This window comes from Thamnophis elegans, chromosome 11, assembly GCF_009769535.1.
Source record: "Thamnophis elegans isolate rThaEle1 chromosome 11, rThaEle1.pri, whole genome shotgun sequence".
In the NCBI taxonomy this organism is placed as follows: Eukaryota; Metazoa; Chordata; class Lepidosauria; order Squamata; family Colubridae; genus Thamnophis; species Thamnophis elegans.
This window is the reverse complement of record NC_045551.1, coordinates 11,831,190-11,852,661: the sequence shown is the minus strand read 5'-3', so window position 1 is coordinate 11,852,661 and position 21,472 is coordinate 11,831,190. Positions and strand designations below refer to the sequence as shown.

The following is a 21,472-nucleotide window of genomic DNA, read 5'->3' as shown; positions in this document are numbered from 1 at the left end:
GTAGTCTTGGCTTGCAACCACAATTGAGCCCAAGATTTTTGTTGCTGAGCAAGGCAGGTGAGATTTGCCCAATTTTAAGTCCTTTCTTGCCACAGTTACTAAGCAAATCACTGTAGTTGTTAAGTGAATCATGCAATTGTTAAACAAATCTGGCTTCCCCCATTGACTTTGCTTGTCGAAAGCTGGCTGGGAAGATCACAAATGATGATCACATGACACTGGGGCACTGCAACTGTCACAAATACATGCCGGTTGCCAAGGGCCTGGATTTTGATCATGTGACCATGGGAAGGCTCCAATGGTTGTGTGAAAGTTGGTAACAAGCAGTGGTGGAATTCAAATAATTCAACAACCAGTTCTCTGACCAGCTAGGTAGGCGTGGCTCGGTGGTCATGTGACTGGGTGGCCATGGCTAACTCAACATCACTCACATCAATGGGCGCTTTGCCTTAGTTGTTACAATGTCATAAGGGTTAACCGGAGAGACAGTTTCTGTAAGCAGGGCAATAAAGATGAGGCTAGAAACAACCCCAGAATGTTTCCTTCCTGCCTTCCTTACATGATTAGCCCTGTAAAGTGGGAAAAAAACTAAAAGAAGATTTCTTCCAACAACCGGTTCTCCGAACTGCTTAGGAAGTTAACAACCGGTTCTCCCGAATAGGTGCGAACCGGCTGAATCCCACCACTGGTAACAAGTCACTTTTTATGTGCAGTTGTAACTTCAACTGGTCAGCTGAATGGTTGTTAGGTCGATCTGTATTAGCGTCTTCACATTTCATTTAGAGAGTCAATCATATATTTGTTATAATTCCATCATTTCTAATGCTACATGTTCTCCTAAAAATCTACTAGAAAAGGATTCTGCAATTTATTGAGAAAGTGCTCTGGACTCTCTGCTTCTTGTAAATAGATTCATTCCCGGACATGCATAAATATATTGAACTCTTTACTCTGATTCCAAGTAGGATTAGCAAATAAAACAAATGCTGGGTAGAAGGGGAAAACAATAAAGAATGGAGTCACACTAAACTATCAGATTGTGACCTTGTTTGCAAGTGAAAGCTGGATTATGCTGACTCAACCGCTTCCCAGGGTCCTCCTATTGGAACAAGGCTGGACTGTAGGACCAGCCGTTGAAATAAGTCACAAAACAGGGATGCTCTCTTTGAAAAGTTACATTTATTTGGCTGCATGCACCGATCTTGTTATAATGCAACAGGTGGATGTTGGCTTAATCTTTTTTTCTTTTATTGATTTATTGGTTTAAGAAGACAAATCGGAGATTTTAGGAACAGGGATCAGCCACTTTGCCCAAGAAAAGGAGGGCATTTATATCCACTTCCCTAATGAGTACTATAAAAGGCCTGTTGGCATTGAAGACAATTTTGTTCAAAGGAAATGAGCGACCGGAAATTACAACTGTGGTGGAAGCGGCTGCTTCACTGCCTTCTTCATTTACCTGAAGAAATAAAATGTGCATGCTGAATTAGAAACATTCGTCAGAGACCAAATAGAAACACTTATGGGGATTTCCCCTCTCCCTTAACAATCTTTTCCCCCTAAGAACATCATTAGGGCTGCAATACTTTATAGTTACTGTTAGTTAGACTATAGTTATCCCTATAGCCGTGACCTGACAAATGCGCGCACGACAACAGGGCGCCGACAAAACCGCGCCCACAAAAGCGCGATTTAAGGTAAGGTAAGCGTTAGGTTCAGGGTTAAGTTCAGGGTTAGGTTTAGGGTTAGGGTTAAGTTTAGGTTTAGGGTTAGGGTTATTAGGTTGTTATTAGTTCTTTGTTGAAGGTGTGCTTTTGTCGGCGTGCTGTTGTCGGCGCACTTCTGCGCTCATTCGTTGGTGCGATTTCGACCTTGTGGTTTTCTCGCCGCGGTTTCATCGCCGCGCTTTTGTCGAGCACGCATTTGTCGGTGAACCCCCTATAGCCACTTCCTTCCCCATTGCTGCCCATTCCCAAAAGATGCCTATTATAGTTATTTAATTCTCATGAGTAGACATTAATCCCATTTCAAAGTGTTTCTTCTAAAAGATCAGTGAGGGAGTGAGGGATCTGTCTCTTCTTTCCTTTCATCTAGCAGGGCTTGATATTCATTCTTTTATCTTGTTCTTTTTAAGTACTGTACGGCTTCAAAGACGTCAGTCAAACAGGAAGAATGGAGATGAGGTTAGCACAGTGGTGCTGTCATACTTTGTGGAGCCCCCCCCCACACCCCGGGGAGGGGCATCTTCTCTCACCTCATCTTTAATATCTGTATGAAGCTGCTAAATGAGGTAGCTGATATTTTGAGGCAGAATTTCAGGGTGTGGATGGAACCAAACTGGCTGACTAACAATACTGTTTGTCCACAAAGATTTTCCATCCATCTAAACAAGTTGTAATGGTTAGATGAGCAAGCTTTGTTTGTTTCCTTCCTTCCTTCCTGCCTTTGTTATTTTTACAAATAACTCAAGGCAGCAAATATACCCAACATACCTTAACCTTATTTTCCCCACAATAACAACCCTGTGAGTTGAGTTTGGCAGAGAGAGAGAGTGACTGGTCCAAGGCATCCAGCTGAGTTTTATGGCTAAGGCAGGACTAGAACCAGAGGTGGGTTCCTACCAGTTCGCACCTATTCGGTAGAACCGGTTCGTCAAATCTACCGAACCGGTTAGAAGAGGTTCCACCAGTGGACCCGGAAAGCAGGCCACACCTACAGCAGAGGTTCCAAAACTTTTTGAAACCCACCACTGGTCCTTGGATATGATTATTCTACACTATCACGCTCCTATTTATAAAACTCTGTGCCTCTGTGAAAGGTAAGGATGACTACTGCGTTTGTGGTGCAATCAGAACATTGCGTGTGTTGAAGTTGTTTTGACGCAAACCAAAGATGCCTTTTAAAAAACAAGTTTACATCCTATTCTTATGCATGCCAGTGCTGTGTGTGAGGTAATTTAAGGTGGTTCTGACAAGTGTCGTCGGCATCTTCATATCTGGTCACATGGGCGGCAAGCCACTCCCATCCAGTCACATGGGTGGCAAGCCACTCCCACAAAGGAGGCCACACCCACAGAGTAGGTTTGAACAATTTTTGAAACCCACCACTGGTGTGAACTCTTTAAAAGGATAGCATTTCTAAAAGAATTTCTTTTGAAGTATTTCACTTCCTTGAAATAGGCCTGTACCAATTTCTACTGTGGTGCAATGGTGATCCAGAATGACTTGCCTTTTAGGTTTAGCTAACAATAGGTTTATTCAATAGCTGAAGCTTAATTTAGGAAAGAGAACAAAGCACAATGGAAACAAAGAAGGAAACCTGACCCACCTCAAGGAAGGCTTTGTGAAATGCTTCAGAAACATAGAGGCCTGCATCAGGATCTTCAATTATGCCTAAAAAAGAGAACAGTGCAAAGGGGGAAAAAAAGTGAATTTTCTTGTGGGAGAAACCAAAAAGACACAAAAGTTAATAATGATCCAGGGGGTCTAAAGCTTTGCAGAAACCAGTCACCTTATCTGGAATAAACGACTCTGCAAATATTTTTAGGTATTCTGGCCCACCCAAGGTCAGGAGTCCAGAGTTAAAACATTCTGGGGGTGTTGCAGAGTGAATGCACCTTCTCTATGCTTGTCTCTTGTGGGAGAGAGTGCGCCTCTAAGTGCACTGTATATTTCTATATTTGCTTCAGTATTGTTTGGCTGTGAAGAATTTGTGGAAGAATTTGAGGAAGGTAATCAGGGAAATCATTTTACAAGAGAAGAGGTTTACAGTTCGTACTACAAGTTAATAGCTAACAGCAGGAGATCTTTAGTTGGGTTTTGGTTTTTGGTTTTGTTTTTCTGTTTTTAGAAATTTCTGAATTACAATTCTCACTAGCACCAACCAGCTTGGGCTATAGTAAGGAACACTGGGAGCAGAGGTGGGTTCCTAGCAGTTTGCACCTATTCGGTAGAACCGGTTTATCAAATCTACCGAACCGGTTAGAAGAGGTTCCACCAGTGGACCCGGAAAGCAGGCCACACCTACACAAGAGGTTCCAAAAAATTTTGAAACCCACCACTGGTCCTTGGATATGATTATTCTACACTATCATGCTCCTATTTATAAAACTCAGTGCCTCTGTGAAAGGTAAGGATGACTACTGCGTTTGTGGTGCAATCAGAACATTGTGTGTGTTGAAGTTCTTCTAACGCAAACCAAAGATGCCTTTTAAAAAACAAGTTTACATCACATTCTTATGCATGCCAGTGCTGTGTGTGAGGTAATTTAAGGTGGTTCTGACAAGTGTCATCGGCATCTTCATATCCGGTCACATGGGCGGCAAGCCACTCCCATGTGGTCACATGGGCGGCAAGCCACTCCCACAAAGGAGGCCACACCCATAGAGTAGGTTCGAACAATTTTTGAAACCCACCACTGACTGGGAGCCATAATTCAGCAATATTGGGAGTTCCACATTTCTCACCCTTCATCTAAAATCAGAAAATAGTTGTGTGCTAAAATAATAGTTGGGGTCTAGGGGACAAATTTGAGTACGTTTGTGTGATATTCTTAAAAATAACCATGTTCATATTTCTTTATGCATATGCAAGGAAGAGGAACTAAGCACATTGATAATCATGGGTCTCTGACCCAGAAATAGGAGATGCCCTTACTTCAAGCATCTAAAACACTTTTTCCATCCTGAGTCTTCTTCAAGATATTAAACAAAATAGCATGAAAATTCTGAACTACCTGGAGTATTAAATTAGGAATCTAGAAGCACATTTTCTGACTAACACATAAAAAGGTGTTGTGACTCGGCAGAAACCTCCTGTGAGTTGTTTCGGGATGCACGCAGGAAAAGGGCTGACCGACTCACAGGAGAGGATAATGAGCAGCTGTTGCTCGTTAGGGTCTCCTCCTGCGGATAAAAATGACTGATGGTGCCACGCCCTGGTTGCAGAAGTCAACATTCCGGTTCTGTTCCTGTTCTAGTCAAGTTTGTTTGCAACCATCCAGAAAAAGCACTTGGATAAGTGATTTGATTTATATAATCCTGTTTTGCTGTAGTTTACTTTTGCCAGAGAATTTATTTGTGTTTATTTTGGGCTCGCAGCCAGCAAGAGCCCGGACTGATAAAAACATTCCTTTGAACATTCTGTCTGGCTGTAGTTTTTGAACGGGCAAGGTGGGGGTCAAATCAAAAAGGCATACAGTTTCATTCCCTAGATGTCAGCTATCGCTCATGACATTTTAAAAAATAAAACAGGCTAATCAGAGAACATGTTACCAGTCTCCTTGGCATGGGCTATAGTGCCATTTCAAAAAGGTTCTTTGAAGTAAAACAGAAAGTCTATTTTCCACAATGCATGTGGAAAAGTATCTTGAAGAGGGAATTTTGGTCCATAGATGAGAAGGACTGCATTATAATTTTTTACTAAATTCATGGTTGCGTCCCATTAAAGCACATCCCAACTGACCTGGTAGACTGGCTCTTTCAGGGCTAAAAAGATCCCTTAATCCCATTTCTTGGAGTTTCTCCTTCAGGCTGAAGCTGCTTTCTATCTTGAAACGTGGCAAATGCACTGAGAGAGAGACCTCCTTCAAGGCACCGAACCAGCTTTCCAGCTTCTCTGCGGTCAGCTGCTCCTCCACTTGGGCCAAAGGTGTGTCCACATAAGGTAGGATAAAGACCATTGTAATATCGTCTCCTTGGTAAGGGAGCTCCAACACTTGAACTTTGGCACTCGCGATGGAAGCATAACGGAATCTCATCTCCTGATACATTGTGGGCACCTGGCAAGGCTCAGCGTTGGCTCTAAAAAAGGGCTCCACGTTTGTGTTGTCAAGAGGGAATTTGGATTTCCAGTGACCCTAGATCAGCACAATGACAGAAAACAGAGCCATCAGCCAGAAAGTTAATGGGTTAGGGCAGTACACCAACCCGGTCCCAAACTATTGCTCTTAAAGCTTCAAATGTTAGTTGAACAAATGTTATCTGAACAAATATTCTATAGAACTCTGCATTTATTTTCTTTTAATGGATCCAGATTTCCACAAAATCAATTGAAAAATTATAAGAAAACCTATTCCGGTACAACGATAAGAAAGTGGAATACACAACCTAACCCGTATTAGGCACATTGAGTACACATCTCTAGAAAATGTTCACAACATAAACAAGATTTAAATCCACAAATTCTTCTATAAACTTGGACACCAGAGAAGAGGAGAAGCAGAAACAGATCCACGTCTTTTCATTACCTGGAGCCAAGCTCCTTTCTTGACAAACAGTAAAACAGGGAAGGAGGAAAGCCTCAAGGAGAAGCCTAGAAGCAGGGCCTAAGTAGGCACACTTTATTGGCATTTGGGAGATAGAAGTTTAGTAGGTTGCAAATATTTTGACATGGAATGTGGGGAAAGGTTAACTGTCAGCCCCTGGATTGCCAGTCACTCTTGGGCTGCCATTCAGGCATGGAAGGAGAGCTGCCAGCTGGGACGTACATCCACACCTGCTGAAATCCACGCCCGGCAAATGCCTGCAACTCACACAGCTGAGCTGCGCAGCGGGTCGGGCATACATACCAGGAACCTCTGCCTAGCTGTGGGGAGGGCAGGCACAACCCTGACAAGCCTGCAGTATCTAAGGAACCTGCAGAAAGCCAGCTGGGGGATGGGCTTCTGTTGTGGCCCAGCAGGAGCCGTTGGAGCTGCCACCAGACTCTGACAGCGAGGGGCCCTATGAGTCAGCTCTGGAGGATGTGGAGGACCCTGGACAGGGTTCCGACTCTGAGCAGGGTGCAGAGAGACTGGTTGGCCACCAGGTGGCGCCTGAGCCTTGGACCAGTGAGGAGGAGACAAGGGAGAGTGATCCAGAAGCCAGCAGTGAGTTGTTCCTTGATGCACGCCATCGAAGAGCTACTAGGCGTCAGGAACAATTACGTAATTACAGGAGGTAATTGCGCTCAGCTGGTGGTCATTAGGCTCCTCTCCAGACTATAAAAAAGACTGCTTGTGGACACGCCCCTCTTGCAGAACTCAACGCATTGACTAAAGAGAACTGTTGCAACTAACTTGACAGGCTGGATTGCTGTCAAGGTTTGTCTGAGTTGCTGCCAAGGTCCTTATCTGTTTGTTTGCTTGGCTTTCAGCCACCGAGATTTTGGTCTTGCTATTAAAGGACATTCTAATTAAGCTTGTCTCGGCTTTTGTTACTGGACGGAGGAGGGGGTCAGAACAGGCTTCATAAAGAGCTGATGCATGGCAGACCAGATGAGCAACAGAGCGTGCGCAAACGCAGGGGCCTGGCATGCCAAAAGCAAGCATGGCGTGCTGGATGAAAAGCTCTGCAGCTGCAAGGACACTGGCAAAGTAGCGGTGCATGAGGGGTGGGGTAAAGGGCATTTAAGGGGTGCAGGGTTAAACTGCAGTAGCACTGATTTTGTTTTCCTTACTGTTTGTCACTCTGTGCCAGGTTTCCAGATTGCCAGATAAAAAAGTACTCAATTAACTTTCTTGCCTGCATTTCTTGTCTGCTAAACACTGGAAAGTGACATTAACTTTAAACTTGAAGCTATGCTCGAGAATACTGGTGCCAGCCTAGGTGGCGCAGTGGTTAAATGCAGCACTGCAGGCTACTGCTAGATCAGCAGGTCAGCGGTTCAAATCTCACCGGCTCAGGGTTGACTCAGCCTTCCATCCTTCCGAGGTGGGTAAAATGAGGACCCAGATTGTTGGGGGCAATATGCTGACTCTCTGTAAACCGCTTAGAGAGGGCTGAAAGCCCTATGAAGCGGTATATAAGTCTACTGCTATTTCCTTGCGCAATATAAAATCTGGCAATATTTGCTGGAACCAACAGGAAATGTTATTAGTATGTTCTAATATTCTAGTCATTAGCTGTTCGCCAGGCATCCTGAAAAACTGAGAGAGTTTGAGGATGTTCTAAAACCTGCAGACGGAGAACCAGACAGGATTGTTCTTCCTTCTGTTATATGCTGTCTTAAGACTGAGATTTCTTAAATTCCACCAGATTCAGAAAAAGCCCTCTATAGGAAGCAACAATACTGTAATGGCACAGGAGGCCACACTTATAATCATCAGGCGTTCTTGACCTGATGATTCTTATAGCAGGATTTTAGAGAGAGTTGGTCTTTGGAAGCCTGTCCTGGAGCACTTCCATCTTATCACAGTCTGAAGAGAGGATAATAAAAGAAGAATCTGGTGTAAAATGTAATTGTGATAAATTTAGAATTTAAAATTAAGCAATGAAAGAATTTACTACATTCTGCAAAAAAAAAGTACTGTGCCAAAGGGCATTCAATCATCTGTACATAGTGATTATAAATATTTGCTAACTCTTGCAAGATTTGGTTATAAATACAAGTCAGGAATAAGGAGTTTAAACAGAGGCATTTAGAAGACCTCAGACAAGCTTCCTCCTTTTTTTCATTAGCAGCAAGGCCTATTATTGGAGGAGGAACATCTGTTAGAAATGTGTGAAATGGTTTGAAGATTGTGCTTATCAAATTAGGTAGGCTTCATTCTTCTTGCCTGTCTTAACTTGAAAAAAAAATGTGGGTTGCATTGAAGTCAAAGTTAGCCAAATTACTTTCAGTGGAGCTTTTCAGAAAAATCTGCAAGATTCAGTTTTAAGGTTTATTTTCCATACCTTGAAGTAAATTGTGTTGACTAGTATCATAACAGTTAATTCATTAATGACTCCTTCTGGGATCACATTTGTTATACGCTTCTCAGTTTTATTTGCCACCCAATCATTGATGATTGTTCTAGATAATTCTGGCTTCTCCTGAAAGAGATAACATGGAAAAAAGTAGCGATATGTATGTATGTATGTATTCCCCTGGCTTAGCTGATAAGGGAAGAGAGCTTGTGGCTTAGAGATTAATATAACTGCTTAATATGTAAAAACAGCCCAAGTTCGAATCCCAGCAAGGGTATGGCTAGCTGATGAGAGCTAAATAGCTTGAAATAGATCTATACTAATCTCCCTACATTTATTTATCAGCAATATATAATATCTTGTAAGATTGAGATTGTCCTGGCAACGTTTCAGCGAGGTCTCACTCGCCATCTTCAGGCTGGAACGTTGCCAAGACAATCTCAATCTTACACGGGAAAAGACCCGAATACAAGACCAGCATACCTACACCCATGAAAATCTACGAAAAAATATCTATCTCTAACTATCTCTATCTCTATCTCTATCTCTATCTCTCTCTATCTCTATAATCTCTATCTCTATCTCTATCTATCTATTTGTCTGTCTATCTATCTATCTATCTATCATCTATCTATCTATGTACACACACACACACACACACACACACACACACACACACAGCATATACAACTAAAATATCAATGAGATATTAATAAAATAGAATTCTTTATTGGCCAAGTGTAATTGGACACACAAGAAATACAATGAATACAAGATACAATGAAAGCCATTAAATGCTATTAATATAAAATACTGTGACCATCTGGAGAATTTCCCCTCTCAATTGACTTCCCCATGTTATTATTAGCTCATTCCTTACAGCAGTGTTCCTCAACCTTGGGAACTTTAAGATAAGTAAACCCGGATCCCAGAATTCCCTAGCCAGAATGCCAGCTGGGGAATTCTAGGGGTTGAGGTTGACACATCTTAAAGTTTCTAAGGATGGGAAATACTGCCTTATACGGTAGTAAGGATTGAATTAAACTATTTTAAAGTTGTAGATAATTGAAATCAAAACTACCTCAAATTTAATACAACCTCATGGCTAATCTTGCGAATTAAAAAGCAGAAGTTCATAGTGCAGTAAGCAACAAGACAATACTTGGATGCCACAATCAGTGGGATCATAGCAAGAAGAATTGCCCTCTTGAATGGAGTAGACAGCGTCAAAACTGGCTGAACTAGTTTTTTTTTAAATTTTCTTTCTTACTTTTTCTCAACTAGTCCAAGAACTACAATTATTCACCCCCCTGGCAACCTGGATTAGATTTGTCCCACCCCAAATTTTGTTCTCCTCTTAAAGCAGATAAACTCAGAATTAGAAAAGATTATCGGAGTGCTAATCCACCTGCAAGACAGGATGGTATAGCATTTATATTGTTGGATCATCACGTATTTGAGAAATATTCAAATATTACTGGATGATTTTTGGCAAGTCAAGAGACTCTTCTTGTGAAAAACTGGAGGAGGCAATGTCATGTATGCCACACTGGTTATAACTTCAATATATTATTAGTGTTAGCATTTGAAAAAAATGTGTATCCAAGAAGCATACAATATATGGATTGGGGGGAAAGTGATAAAATTAGCTATGCTGACTATACGGAAACTTGTACAAAGGCAATATCTTTGTTAGGACAACAAGACCATCGTAACAGAGTGCATAAAGGTTTCAATTCTTTGGAACCTTTTTTTCTGGCTGGGTGGTAAACCAAGGAGTGCAGGGTAAGCCAAGTGTGGAGTAAGACAAAGACAGGGAAATCAACACTATTCAAAGGCTAGGGCATCACCAGGCCAAAAGCCAAAGTACAACAGAAAATGTTACTTTAGCAATAGCAATAGCAGTTAGACTTATATACTGCTTCATAGGGCTTTCAGCCCTCTCTAAGCGGTTTACAGAGTCAGCATATCGCCCCCACAGTCTGGGTCCTCATTTCACCCACCTTGGAAGGATGGAAGGCTGAGTCAACCTTGAGCTGGTGAGATTTGAACCACTGAACTGCTGAACTAGCAGTCAGCTGAAGTGGCCTACAGTACTGCACTCTACCCACTGCGCCACCTCAGCTCATTACTTTGCATCAGAGGTGGGTTCCTACCAGTTCGCACCTATTCAGGTTCGTCAAATCTACCGAACCGGTTAGAAGAGGTTCCACCAGTGGACCCGGAAAGCAGGCCACACCTACAGAAGAGGTTCCAAAAATTTTTTGAAACCCACCACTGGTCCTTGGATATGATTATTCTACACTATCATGCTCCTATTTATAAAACTCAGTGCCTCGAGCCGGGGGGGCGGAGCCTGTTGCCGAGGAGGGCTCAACCGAGCTCCTCTCAGAGATCTGGTCTGTATATCTAAATAAGATCATAGATATCACCCCTTTTTGGCTAAGAAAGGGGCAGGGAGTAGCTCTGTGTGCTAGGGTCTATTCGTAATCCACAGTTCTTCTCAGCTGCCTTTTTTGCAGCCCCAGACAGGCGAGCCCCCCCCCCAGGACAAAGCAAAGTTGTTTGAAGCTAGGATTAATACGGGCGGGTCCCACTCCTGTGAGATTTATGCTTTTATTACTATCTTAAATACCAGCACCATTTGTCTTAGAGGCTTCTTTGTTTAAACGGACTTCAAAATGGCGATTTCTCTCCGTTGGTGACTGATAGGGGATGTACTTAGCCGGTTTTACCTTCCTGCAGACCGCTCCTTAACAAAATATTTTTTTTTTTTTTGGAAACAGAGGGGAGCGAAAGCGCTGTTTATTTGTTTATTTATAATGGCACCCAGGTCAAAATCGAAGCGTCTCTCTGCAAATGTGCCTAAAGAATCTAAAGAATCTATACTGGAATCGCAGCCCTTGTCTCCTACGCCCTCTACTGGAGAATTTTTAACACAGGAATTTTTCTTTCAAATGCTTAATGATTTTAAACAAGACATTAAGGAATTTGTATTGGAGCTATATGATGATTTAAAGTCTAAAATTGACCAAATGAAGGCGAATACGTTTGCAGCCATGTCTGCCCTGTCAGATTATTCTGCTGAAATAGAGAATAAATTGGAAAGCTTGGAGGAGGCTAATTTTAATTTGACTACTAATATTCAAATATTACAACAAAAAATTAGAGACACTCAAGAACAGCTCGTGATGATAAATTTTAATAAGAAGGCATTCGCAATAAGAGTCAGAGGATTCCGCGAAAAGGAGCGAGAGAATCTGAAACAGACCTTTGTTGAAGCCTTCAGCCATGCGGTGGGAAGCCAGGGACTTAACTTTGATTGGCAGATTCGGAAAATCTATCGCCAGAACTCGTTGGTAGCGGAACAGCGACAGCTCCCGAGGGACATAATTATATATTTTTCCACAAAAGAATCCAGAAACGCGATTATGCAAAAGTTTCATAATAACAGTCTGCGAGTTGATGACCAGGACTTGATTGTCTTCAAAGAAATACCTTTCCAGATGTTGAGAGCAAGAAGAGACTATGCATTTTTAACAAAAGAGCTTAGAAATCAACAGATTCAATATAGATGGGAGGCCCCAGCCGGCATTACGGTCACATTTGAGAATCAAAGACTTCGTCTTAACTCTGTTTCGGAGGCTCGAGATTTCTATTACAAGACTTTGAAGGCGGGACTTCCTGATTCACTTGGGAAAGAGGAGAGACAAGCTGAAGGAGAAGGCAAGCAACAGACCACATGGCTGCAAGATGGAGGGGGTAGCCTTTCCTCCCTCAGAGAAGCAGAAAAGCGGAGATCGAGGATTTAGACATTTTAAAATATTTGCCAAAGTTGTGGACTGAATGGGGGTTTGCGACCTCTCTCCGGTAGAAAAAGCGGAACTTATTGGTGGGGTGATACTGATTGTATATATGTAAAATGAATGCGGAATGAGTTATGTTGTTTAAATTCTGTTAGAAGGGATTACTTTAAAACAGAAGGTAAACTGATTCTTGTTGAAAGTATTATTTGAATATGTGGAATGATCCATGCTATTTAATTTTTATTAGAAGGGAAAGCTTGGTGAAATTATTTTGAGTTAGATTTTAAATTAATGTCTGCATAAATTTGATAGTGGTAAATATCAGAGAAGCAAGGGATGAGGGTAAAATGCATGCGGAATGATTTACGTATATTGGTGGGGTGATATTGAATGTATATATGTAAAAGGATGCAAAATGATTTATGTTGTTTAAATTCTGTTAGAAGGGAAAGCTGGACGAGATTATTTTTTAAAACAGAAGGTTAACTGATTCTTGTTGAAAGTATTATTTGAATATGTGGAATGATCCATGCTATTTAATTCTTATTAGAAGGGAAAGTTTGGTGAAATTATTTTGAGCTAGATCTTAAACTAATGTCTGCATAAATTTGATAGTGGTAAATATCAGACAAGCAAGGGATGAGGGTAAAATGCATGCGGAATGATTTACGTTGTTTAAATCCTATTAGAAGGGAAAGCCGGTCGGGATCATCTTAAGATAGAATGTAAACTGATTTTTGTGTAAAGTAATACTTGATCCACGCTGCTTAAATTTTACTAAGAAGGGAAGGTTTGGTTAGATTATTTTGAATTACTGTTTGAAAATAAGGTTAAGAAAGATTATTTACGCTGTTTAAATCCTATTAGAAGGGAAAGTTTGATTATTCTTCTGTAAAGTAATATTTGAATATGTGGAATGATCCACGCTGCTTAAATTTTACTGGTAGGGATTACTTTTGAGTTAGACTGTATATTGATGCCTATACAAATTTGTATAAATGTTTATCTGAATACAAGGTTAAGGAAGAGGAACGGGAGAGTCTACAGGAGGTTGGGGTAAATAACAAAGAAGCAAGAGACGAGAATAAAATATAGATAGAATGACTTACACTATTTAAGCATAGATAAAGATGGGGGGCTGAGCTTAACACAAAGAGTTCTTTTTCTTTTTTTTTCCTTTTTCTTTTTTCTTTTTTCTTTTCTTTCTTTTTTCTTGTTTTTCTTTCCTTTAATATATTACTTTTATTTTTAATCCATATGAACACAAGATACTTTAGATAGAAGGCAGTGCCAGGTGTGGGCCCTGGGAAGTCGGGAGGATTAGGGATGGGGATTTATGGGGGGTGGGTGGGTGGGTGTTAACATAGTCTCAATAAGAACAAGAATGCACTTATATACGGTTGTTTTTTGTTTTTTCCTTTTTTTTTCTCTTTTCTTTCTTTATATTTTTTTTCCTTGGTTTATTTTACTTTTTATCAGATTAAACAAAACTTGAATAAAGGCATACACCAAGGAGGGAGGTAGAGGGAAAGAAGAGGGAGGAGTAAGGAAGGAGTAAGGGGAATGTAAGGAGGGCGTGTTGGGAGTAAGGGGAGAAGGAAGGTTTGAGGGGAAAGGGAAGTAGGAGGGGAGTGTTAGAGGGAGGAAAGGAAAGTTGGAGGGGGTAGATGGGGTGTATGGAGGATGGAAGTGTCAGGTGGGGTTGTGAATGATGAGTTGTGTTTTCTTTTTTATTTTGTTTTTTTTTTTTTATCTTTCTTTTTTTTTCTTATAGCAAATACCCTGTATATAAGTGATTGTAAAATGGAATGTGAAAATGAATAAAATATATTTAAAAAAAAAAAAAACTCAGTGCCTCTGTGAAAGGTAAGGATGACTACTGCGTTTGTGGTGCAATCAGAACATTGCGTGTGTTGAAGTTGTTTTAACGCAAACCAAAGATGCCTTTTAAAAAACAAGTTTACATCATATTCTTATGCATGCCAGTGCGGTGTGTGAGGTAATTTAAGGTGGTTCTGACAAGTGTCGTCGGCATCTTCATATCCGGTCACATGGGCGGCAAGCCACTCCCATCCGGTCACATGGGCGGCAAGCCACTCCCACAAAGGAGGCCACACCCACAGAGTAGGTTTGAACAATTTTTGAACCCCACCACTGCTTTGCATTCACCCACAGCAGCATTCAGTCAGCAATCAAGGGTGCTTTCAAAAAGTTACAGAACCACACCAAGGTTTTCAGGGACATTACAGGATCCTGAGGCTTACAGAATATGATACTCAACTACTTGCAAATAGAGCAACTTTACCCCATTGTACTGTATGCTTAGCTCACCTTGAAGTTCAAAGGCCAAAGTTTAGCTCCGTAAACCGCTTCGCTAATGTCCTGGTAGGTTTCATTGAATTTGAGAGATTTTTCCCCAAAAAGGCGATTGGCTGATACCAACTCGGAGGATTTGTTGACTTTCTTGTACAGCCGGCAGTTCAGTTTGGCAAAGAAGAAGTGGATTTGATCAGATGTTTTTTCTGAAATGGTATCAAACTGAAAAACCTTTAAAAAGAGACCAAGGAGAAAGGAATTGGAAAACAGTTCAGCTATTGGAAGAAGTGGCCCTGCCTAGAAAATGCCATTTGGTGGCCTGCCCAATTTCAGTTGAAAAGAGTGTGATGCCAGATTAACATGGCACATTTGAGGCATATTTGAAGGACAGAGGAAACTTAACATTGTAATGATTTCAGGTATATAGGAAAATTTACTAAGCCTCAGAAATCATTGGCACATTATTTTAGAAGCCTAGAAAATTAATTGTGCAAACAATGGTCGCGTTTATGCTAAATAACAATTTTTTCATTTGACTTTGTAATCTGTCCCTCAAAATATTTGAATGTATGGAGGGAACCCTCATTCCAAGATGTTTTCAGTGCAAAGTATATGGAAATCAGGGCTCTTATCAGGCTTCAAAACTTAGTATGCCTGGCTGATCCACATCAACAAAGAAGCTGCCTTCATTTTGAACAATTTGAAGGTTTTTAATTCAGATTTTTAGAATCGGAATGTGTACATGCGCATGTATCATTAGTGCATAACAATTTTAGTATTCATGGAGATAATGCCAATTACCTCCACTAGACCAATAAGATCCCACAGACTAGGCCTCCTCCGAATTCCATCAGCCGCCCAGTGTCAACTGGCGACTACCCGGAGGAGGGCCTTCTCTGTGGCTGCTCCGACCCTGTGGAACGAACTCCCCGTGGAGATTCGTACCCTCACCACCCTCCAGGCCTTCCGCATAGCCCTTAAAACCTGGCTGTTCCGACAGGCCTGGGGCTAAAGACTTGCAGCCCCACTTCGAATGGTATGACTGTTGTGTTTTTAACTGTGTATTGTCTTTATATTTTGTAACTTTGTTTGTTTTTTCCCCTCCCTTGAATTGTGAGCCGCCCTGAGTCCCTCTCAGGGAAAAGGGCGGCATGCAAATAAAGTAAATTCAATTCAATTAAGGAGACAATAGATTGTAAGAAAGTATCTTATATACACTGCTCTGTAATACGCTTCCTTGATAATGAGATCTATTTTTCTTTAAAAGTATGTTAAGGCTGTGGATATAAAATGGGAGGAGAATGATCTTTGCAGTAGTAGCCCAAATCCAACCTAATCACCAAGGAACCTGACCACAGTCCTAATCTGACATTTACCGTCATTAGCTGCTGAAGAGTACTACCACAAGCACCCAACTTGGTCATGGCAAAGGCGGTGGAAATACTGATTGGTGACATAAAGAAGTTTTCATTTTCATCCCTGCCATTGGTTAAATTCTTGTATAAGAGGACAGCAAAGCGGGAATTAGCCTTGGACAACTCCCAGACACGAGGGTTGGTAGAAGATGGAATTCTCTCTTGATCAACCTCCTCTTGCAACTTTTTCTCCGGGTTACGATAAATGCAGACTGGATTTACAGGGATATCCTTTGGCTTGGCAGTACATATATCTTGTACTGGGTGGGCCTTTATGGTGCCAGTAGAGTACAAACATAAAAGAAACAATATCAGGGAATGCATCTTCCTGTAATCAAGAGAAAATAACATTTGGGACTGTATATTACAACACATTCCCCCCCCCCCCCCAAATCAAGACCATTTAACATTCCAGTGTGGTGTGTGAACCATTTGGAGGAGTGGTTTGAATGGTTGACAGAAAGCTAATGCCATTTTTGGTAGAAGCATCCCAAGTCAAGAGACACATGCATATATATATTCCTGACTGGTGTTTGGTTTTCCTAGGGATTGCTTTGAGAAATAGGAAGGAATCAGAGGTGGGTTCCTACCAGTTCGCACCTATTCGGTAGAACCGGTTCATCAAATCTACCGAACTGGTTAGAAGAGGTTCCACCAGTGGACCCGGAGAGCAGGCCACACCTACAGAAGAGGTTCCAAAGTTTTTTGAAACCCACCACTGGTCCTTGGATATGATTATTCTACACTATCATGCTCATATTTATAAAACTCAGTGCCTCTGTGAAAGGTAAGGATGACTACTGCGTTTGAGGTGCAATCAGAACATTGCGTGTGTTGAAGTTGTTTTAACGCAAACCAAAGATGCCTTTTAAAAAACAAGTTTACATCCTATTCTTATGCAGTGCTGTGTGTGAGGTAATTTAAGGTGGTTCTGACAAGTGTCGTCGGCATCTTCATATCCGGTCACATGGGCGGCAAGCCACTCCCATCCGGTCACATGGGCGGCAAGCCACTCCCATAAAGGAGGCCACACCCACAGAGTAGGTTCGAACAATTTTTGAAGCCCACCACTGGAAGGAATGAAGGGTAGGATTCTAAGCGCAGTTACAACAGATTAACAGACATTTCCTTTTACTTCAAGTTGGGTAAAGGAGAGTCACAGCCCACAGCCTTGACCACGTATGTCAATTTCTTCTTATAAATGGATTTTTTCTTGTCTACTTTGAAACAGAAAATGAAAAGACAAAAACTACCTCGGCTAGCAGCTCCAAAAGGAAAATAATAAATTCACATCAATTAGCATATACCCCGCACATGGTTTTAATCTGCAATTTAAGAATGGAATTTTCACATACAATAGGATCTTTGATTTTTATAGGATGTTCAACTGCTTATAAGAGGATATTTTGGGGTGAGATGCATTTATTAGATATTTGGTTAGCTACATAACAACCAACCAAAAACAGTAGCCATCTTCTGCCATTGTTTCCCAGCAATTTGTAGTCTATATTGTTGTGACTATCAAGGATTTAGAGCTTAATTTACATATATTTATCTAATCCTTGAAAAACCATTAAAGTTGAAGCCTAGGAAGAAAGCCATTCATTTGACTCCCGTTATTTACCATATCAGATTCCATTAAACTGCCTTTGAGTTCTAGAACTATTAGAAGGAAATCTTAGATTTAGCCTCTTTTAATCCTGCCTTTATTAATTGGAGTTAAGTAACTCAGTAAATTAATTTGCAACAACCGTGTGAGGGGAGTTGGGCTGAGAGACTTTCATGCCTAAGGTGGCACTAGAACTCACTAGAACTCACCTAAGGTGGCACTAGAACTCTTGGTTTCTAGCAAGCACCTCCCGACATTCTTTTTAAAAATAGCCCCAAAAGTTGAACATTTAAATGATTCTAGAGAAGAATGTAACAATACACTAGATCAGTGGTCTCCAACCTTGGCAACTTTAAGACTTGTGGACTTTAACTCCCAAACTCTGAGAGTTGAAGTTCACAGGTCTTAAAGTTGCCAAGGTTGGAGACCACTGCACTAGATAACTGACCACTCATGGTCATTTAATGTTTCCCTAAAATCTATTACCAAAGAAGACTGCTACTTCACTTGGGATTGATCCCACATAAGAAGATCCTGAAGATTTCTCATTGAAAACCTTTGATGCCGGATGAAACACAATAAAGTTTGTGAAAGGATATGGGAAAATTATATTCTTTTTTCCCCATTCTGTTAACCAATTCCTATTTTTCTAGTGAAAGTTATTACATACTTCTACCATTGTGTTGTATGTTTTCTTTGCATAGTAAATATCTGAAATTTCTTACCTCTTCCTGCGTTATTTCTCTCCAGTAGCGTAGGATGTTCAAAGGGCTGAATTGTTAATTTAGGCAAAAAACAACCCCAATTTCAATCCTGATAGAATATTCCTGATGGAGCTTATTGCCCAGTCGTACTGTCCTCAACCAGCTCCAAAACAAGAGAAGGAGAGGAAAGGGGGTGGGAAAGCCATGAGGGTCAAAGGCCATTGATCTCGAAAAGCAAGTTAAACAAATAGGAGAGCAAAGCAATGTTTATTCTGAGAACAGCTTTAATGTTCAACCTGAGGACAACATGCTACACATATGGCACAGACCCAACCCAGTGAGAAAACTGTCATTGAAAAGGAAGTTGCCTTCTTTGCTGTGCATAATCTTGGTTTAGCCACCGAGAGAGATTTTAAGACTTATTCCTGTTAGATCGAAGAGAATTCTTTGGAGCGAAAGCAAACAATGGGGCTTTTCAAGGGCCTCTTTTTGAGGAGTGCTGGAGTCAGAATCCCAGCCCTTTGCCAGAAACAGTGATTAAAGTACACCGTGGTGAGGTCAGAGCCTGCAGATAACAAATAGTGGAGGGAACAATGGGGAGATATGACTGGGTTGGAGGGGAAGAGACACTCCAGGGCAGGCTCCCATTGCATCTTTCAAGGATTTTAACAATGGGTAGTTCCACACAAGGATAGTGGGCTAGGTTCTAAATGCTCCCCTTCGTTTCCCCACTCCACCCAGTTCGTGACGCGACAAATGCGCGCATGACAAAAGCGTGCCGACAAAACCGTGGGGCTAAAACCACGATGTCATCAATGTGCCGACAACAGTGCGCCGACAGCGCGCCGACAGAAGCGCAATTTGAGTTAAGGTTAGGTTTAGGTTTAGGTTTACGGTTAGGGTTAGGTTTAGAGCGCACTTATGTCGGCACGCTGTTGTCGGCGCGCTTCAGCGCTCATCCATCGGCGCGGTTTAGAACTCGCGGTTTTGTCACCGCGGTTTAGTCGGGCGCCCTTTTGTCGGGCGCCCTTTTGTCAGTGAACCCACCCAGTGTACTGAAACCTCCAAGATGCTTATGGCTACTAAATCTCTAACATGTTGCTACCATCTATTGCCAGGATTGTTGCAGCTCAGATCTGGTACTCCAAGCACAGCTAAAACTTCCTTATACAAAATACTCGACTTCTGAGTCCACTTTCCTACCAGCTTCCCCCTCTCTCTTGAAGAAGGGCAGCCACGATGATCTCTTCATACCCTCTACAGTTTGGAGTGCATGTTTGGGGAGCTTCCATTTTAAGACTCTTTGGTAAGTTCAACCAACCCATACCGACACCAAGAAGCTTTCTGGCTCTTCTATTTGACACTGGGGAAAAGAAAAAGGGCCCATCCAGACCTCTGGTCAATTTCATCCTACTCTGCTTGGTGGCTGCACCCAGAAGAGTTGCCAGAATCTGCAAGCCGAGAAAAGTTTCTGGCTGCTTTTCCCATTCTGCCTTTCCAACCACAAACAGCTGTGGTTAGACTTGAACATAAAAAAACCCGGTTCCACCACAATACCGCGAAGCCCTTATCTGCGGAGACATAAGCGCGAAGGGCTAATCCGTGCTGTTCGAAGCGCTAAGGAAAAACGCAACCCTACCGCGATGACATAATTGCGGAGGGCAAATCTGCGCCTTCCGAAGCACTCTGTACCCTAAACCTAACCCCTAAACCTAATCCTAATGCTTACCTTAATTTAAATCGGCTTTCTGCTGCGGTGCCATTTTAAAGCGCCCTTCTGTTGCCGCGCTGTTGTCGCGGCGGTGATGACGCACGGTGATGACGTCGCGGCTTTAGCGACGCGATTTTATCACCGCTATTTTGACGAGCGCGGTTTTGTCGTGCGACGAAAAAAACCCACCTGGTTGTTAAAAGGATTCACAGCTGAGCAGAAAATAGTCCCTTGAACATCATTTTTCTTATATGTATATCTAGATATTATTTTCCCTAGATAAATAAAGCAAGCCTGCTAAAACCCAAAACTTTTAAATTAAATTGAAATTAGGTGAGGTTTTTTGGGGGGAGGGAGGGAATACTTGTCCCGTAGAAATTATTATCATTTATGAAATGGGGCTTGTTGATGAGAGACATTTATTAGACTTATCTACAATTTGCTGATTTTAATGACCACTTAGGACCTAGCTTCAAATTCTTTGGTGGAATGTAGCAACAGTGAAAACGTGGTAGGAAAAAAAGGCGGAGAGGTAGTTTTACTGAAGATGGCCTATTTGTGATTTTTATTATCAGGCATTTCCCCTAATGCCTCAAAGGGGGGCTTTACAGCAGCCTGAATTAGAATCTGCTACCAGCTGTGTGTTCTGCAAGAGATCTTTCCTTGTATGACTACAAACCAACATAATTTTTGTATATATGCTGCATCTAAAACATTTTAGTGCATTTCTGGAGAATGTTTGAATTAGATGGTAGTTAACGCCCTCAAGAAAAGCTCATTTATCCTATTTCTTCTGCCCAGAGTCCACTACGTTACTGGCACACCCTGATTTCTAGCTCCTAGAATCACACTGCTTTGCGCAAAGCACATGGTATCTCAGGACTCTCTCCCTGCTGTGTCTTTGGGATTGCTAGAGCTGTTGGCCAACTGTGTCTCTTGTGCCTTAAAGTGTCCCTCTTGCAACCATCTTTGATGCCTTTGTACATTCCTCTTTATCTCTTGGCATAACTATCACAGAATGCTGCTCAGTGAAGGCTACATGTATGTTCTGGGAAGCTTCAGCTTGATACAGGTCACTATTAAAAGGAGAGTGAGTTACAGGAGAACCCTTGTCATTGCATAGCCTCCCCTCCCCTCCTTTCTCAGTTACCTTACCAATTGCTTGAAAATGGGAAAGGGAACATTTGAAATTGGTTTTCCTAAGCCTTTGCATTGGAAAGGACATGCTGCCAAATTCTGCATGAGG

At 41.7% G+C, this 21,472-nt stretch overlaps 1 protein-coding gene across 1 annotated transcript; it reads right to left on the bottom strand.

Annotated features, from left to right (window-relative positions):
* Positions 1-1,160: 1,160 nt before the first annotated feature.
* Positions 1,161-18,724, bottom strand: SERPINC1 (serpin family C member 1). The gene is made up of 7 exons (XM_032226315.1): positions 18,537-18,724; positions 16,164-16,530; positions 14,803-15,018; positions 8,654-8,791; positions 5,463-5,856; positions 3,328-3,392; positions 1,161-1,459 (listed from the first exon to the last, which is right to left on the bottom strand). Exons 2-7 carry the CDS (start codon positions 16,524-16,526, stop codon positions 1,286-1,288), a joined length of 1,350 nt encoding a protein of 449 aa, XP_032082206.1. The 5' UTR covers positions 16,527-16,530; positions 18,537-18,724; the 3' UTR covers positions 1,161-1,285.
* Positions 18,725-21,472: the final 2,748 nt, after the last annotated feature.

Coding starts and splice junctions, on each gene's coding strand:
- SERPINC1 (XM_032226315.1), bottom strand. CDS start 16,526: ATGCATTCCCTGATATTGTTTCTTTTATGTTTGTACTCTACTGGCACC. Junction 15,019..16,163: donor CTCTTCAGCAGCTAATGACG/GTAAATGTCAGA, acceptor CTCTTTTTAAAG/GTTTTTCAGTTTGATACCAT. Junction 1,460..3,327: donor TTCACAAAGCCTTCCTTGAG/GTGGGTCAGGTT, acceptor TTATTTCTTCAG/GTAAATGAAGAAGGCAGTGA.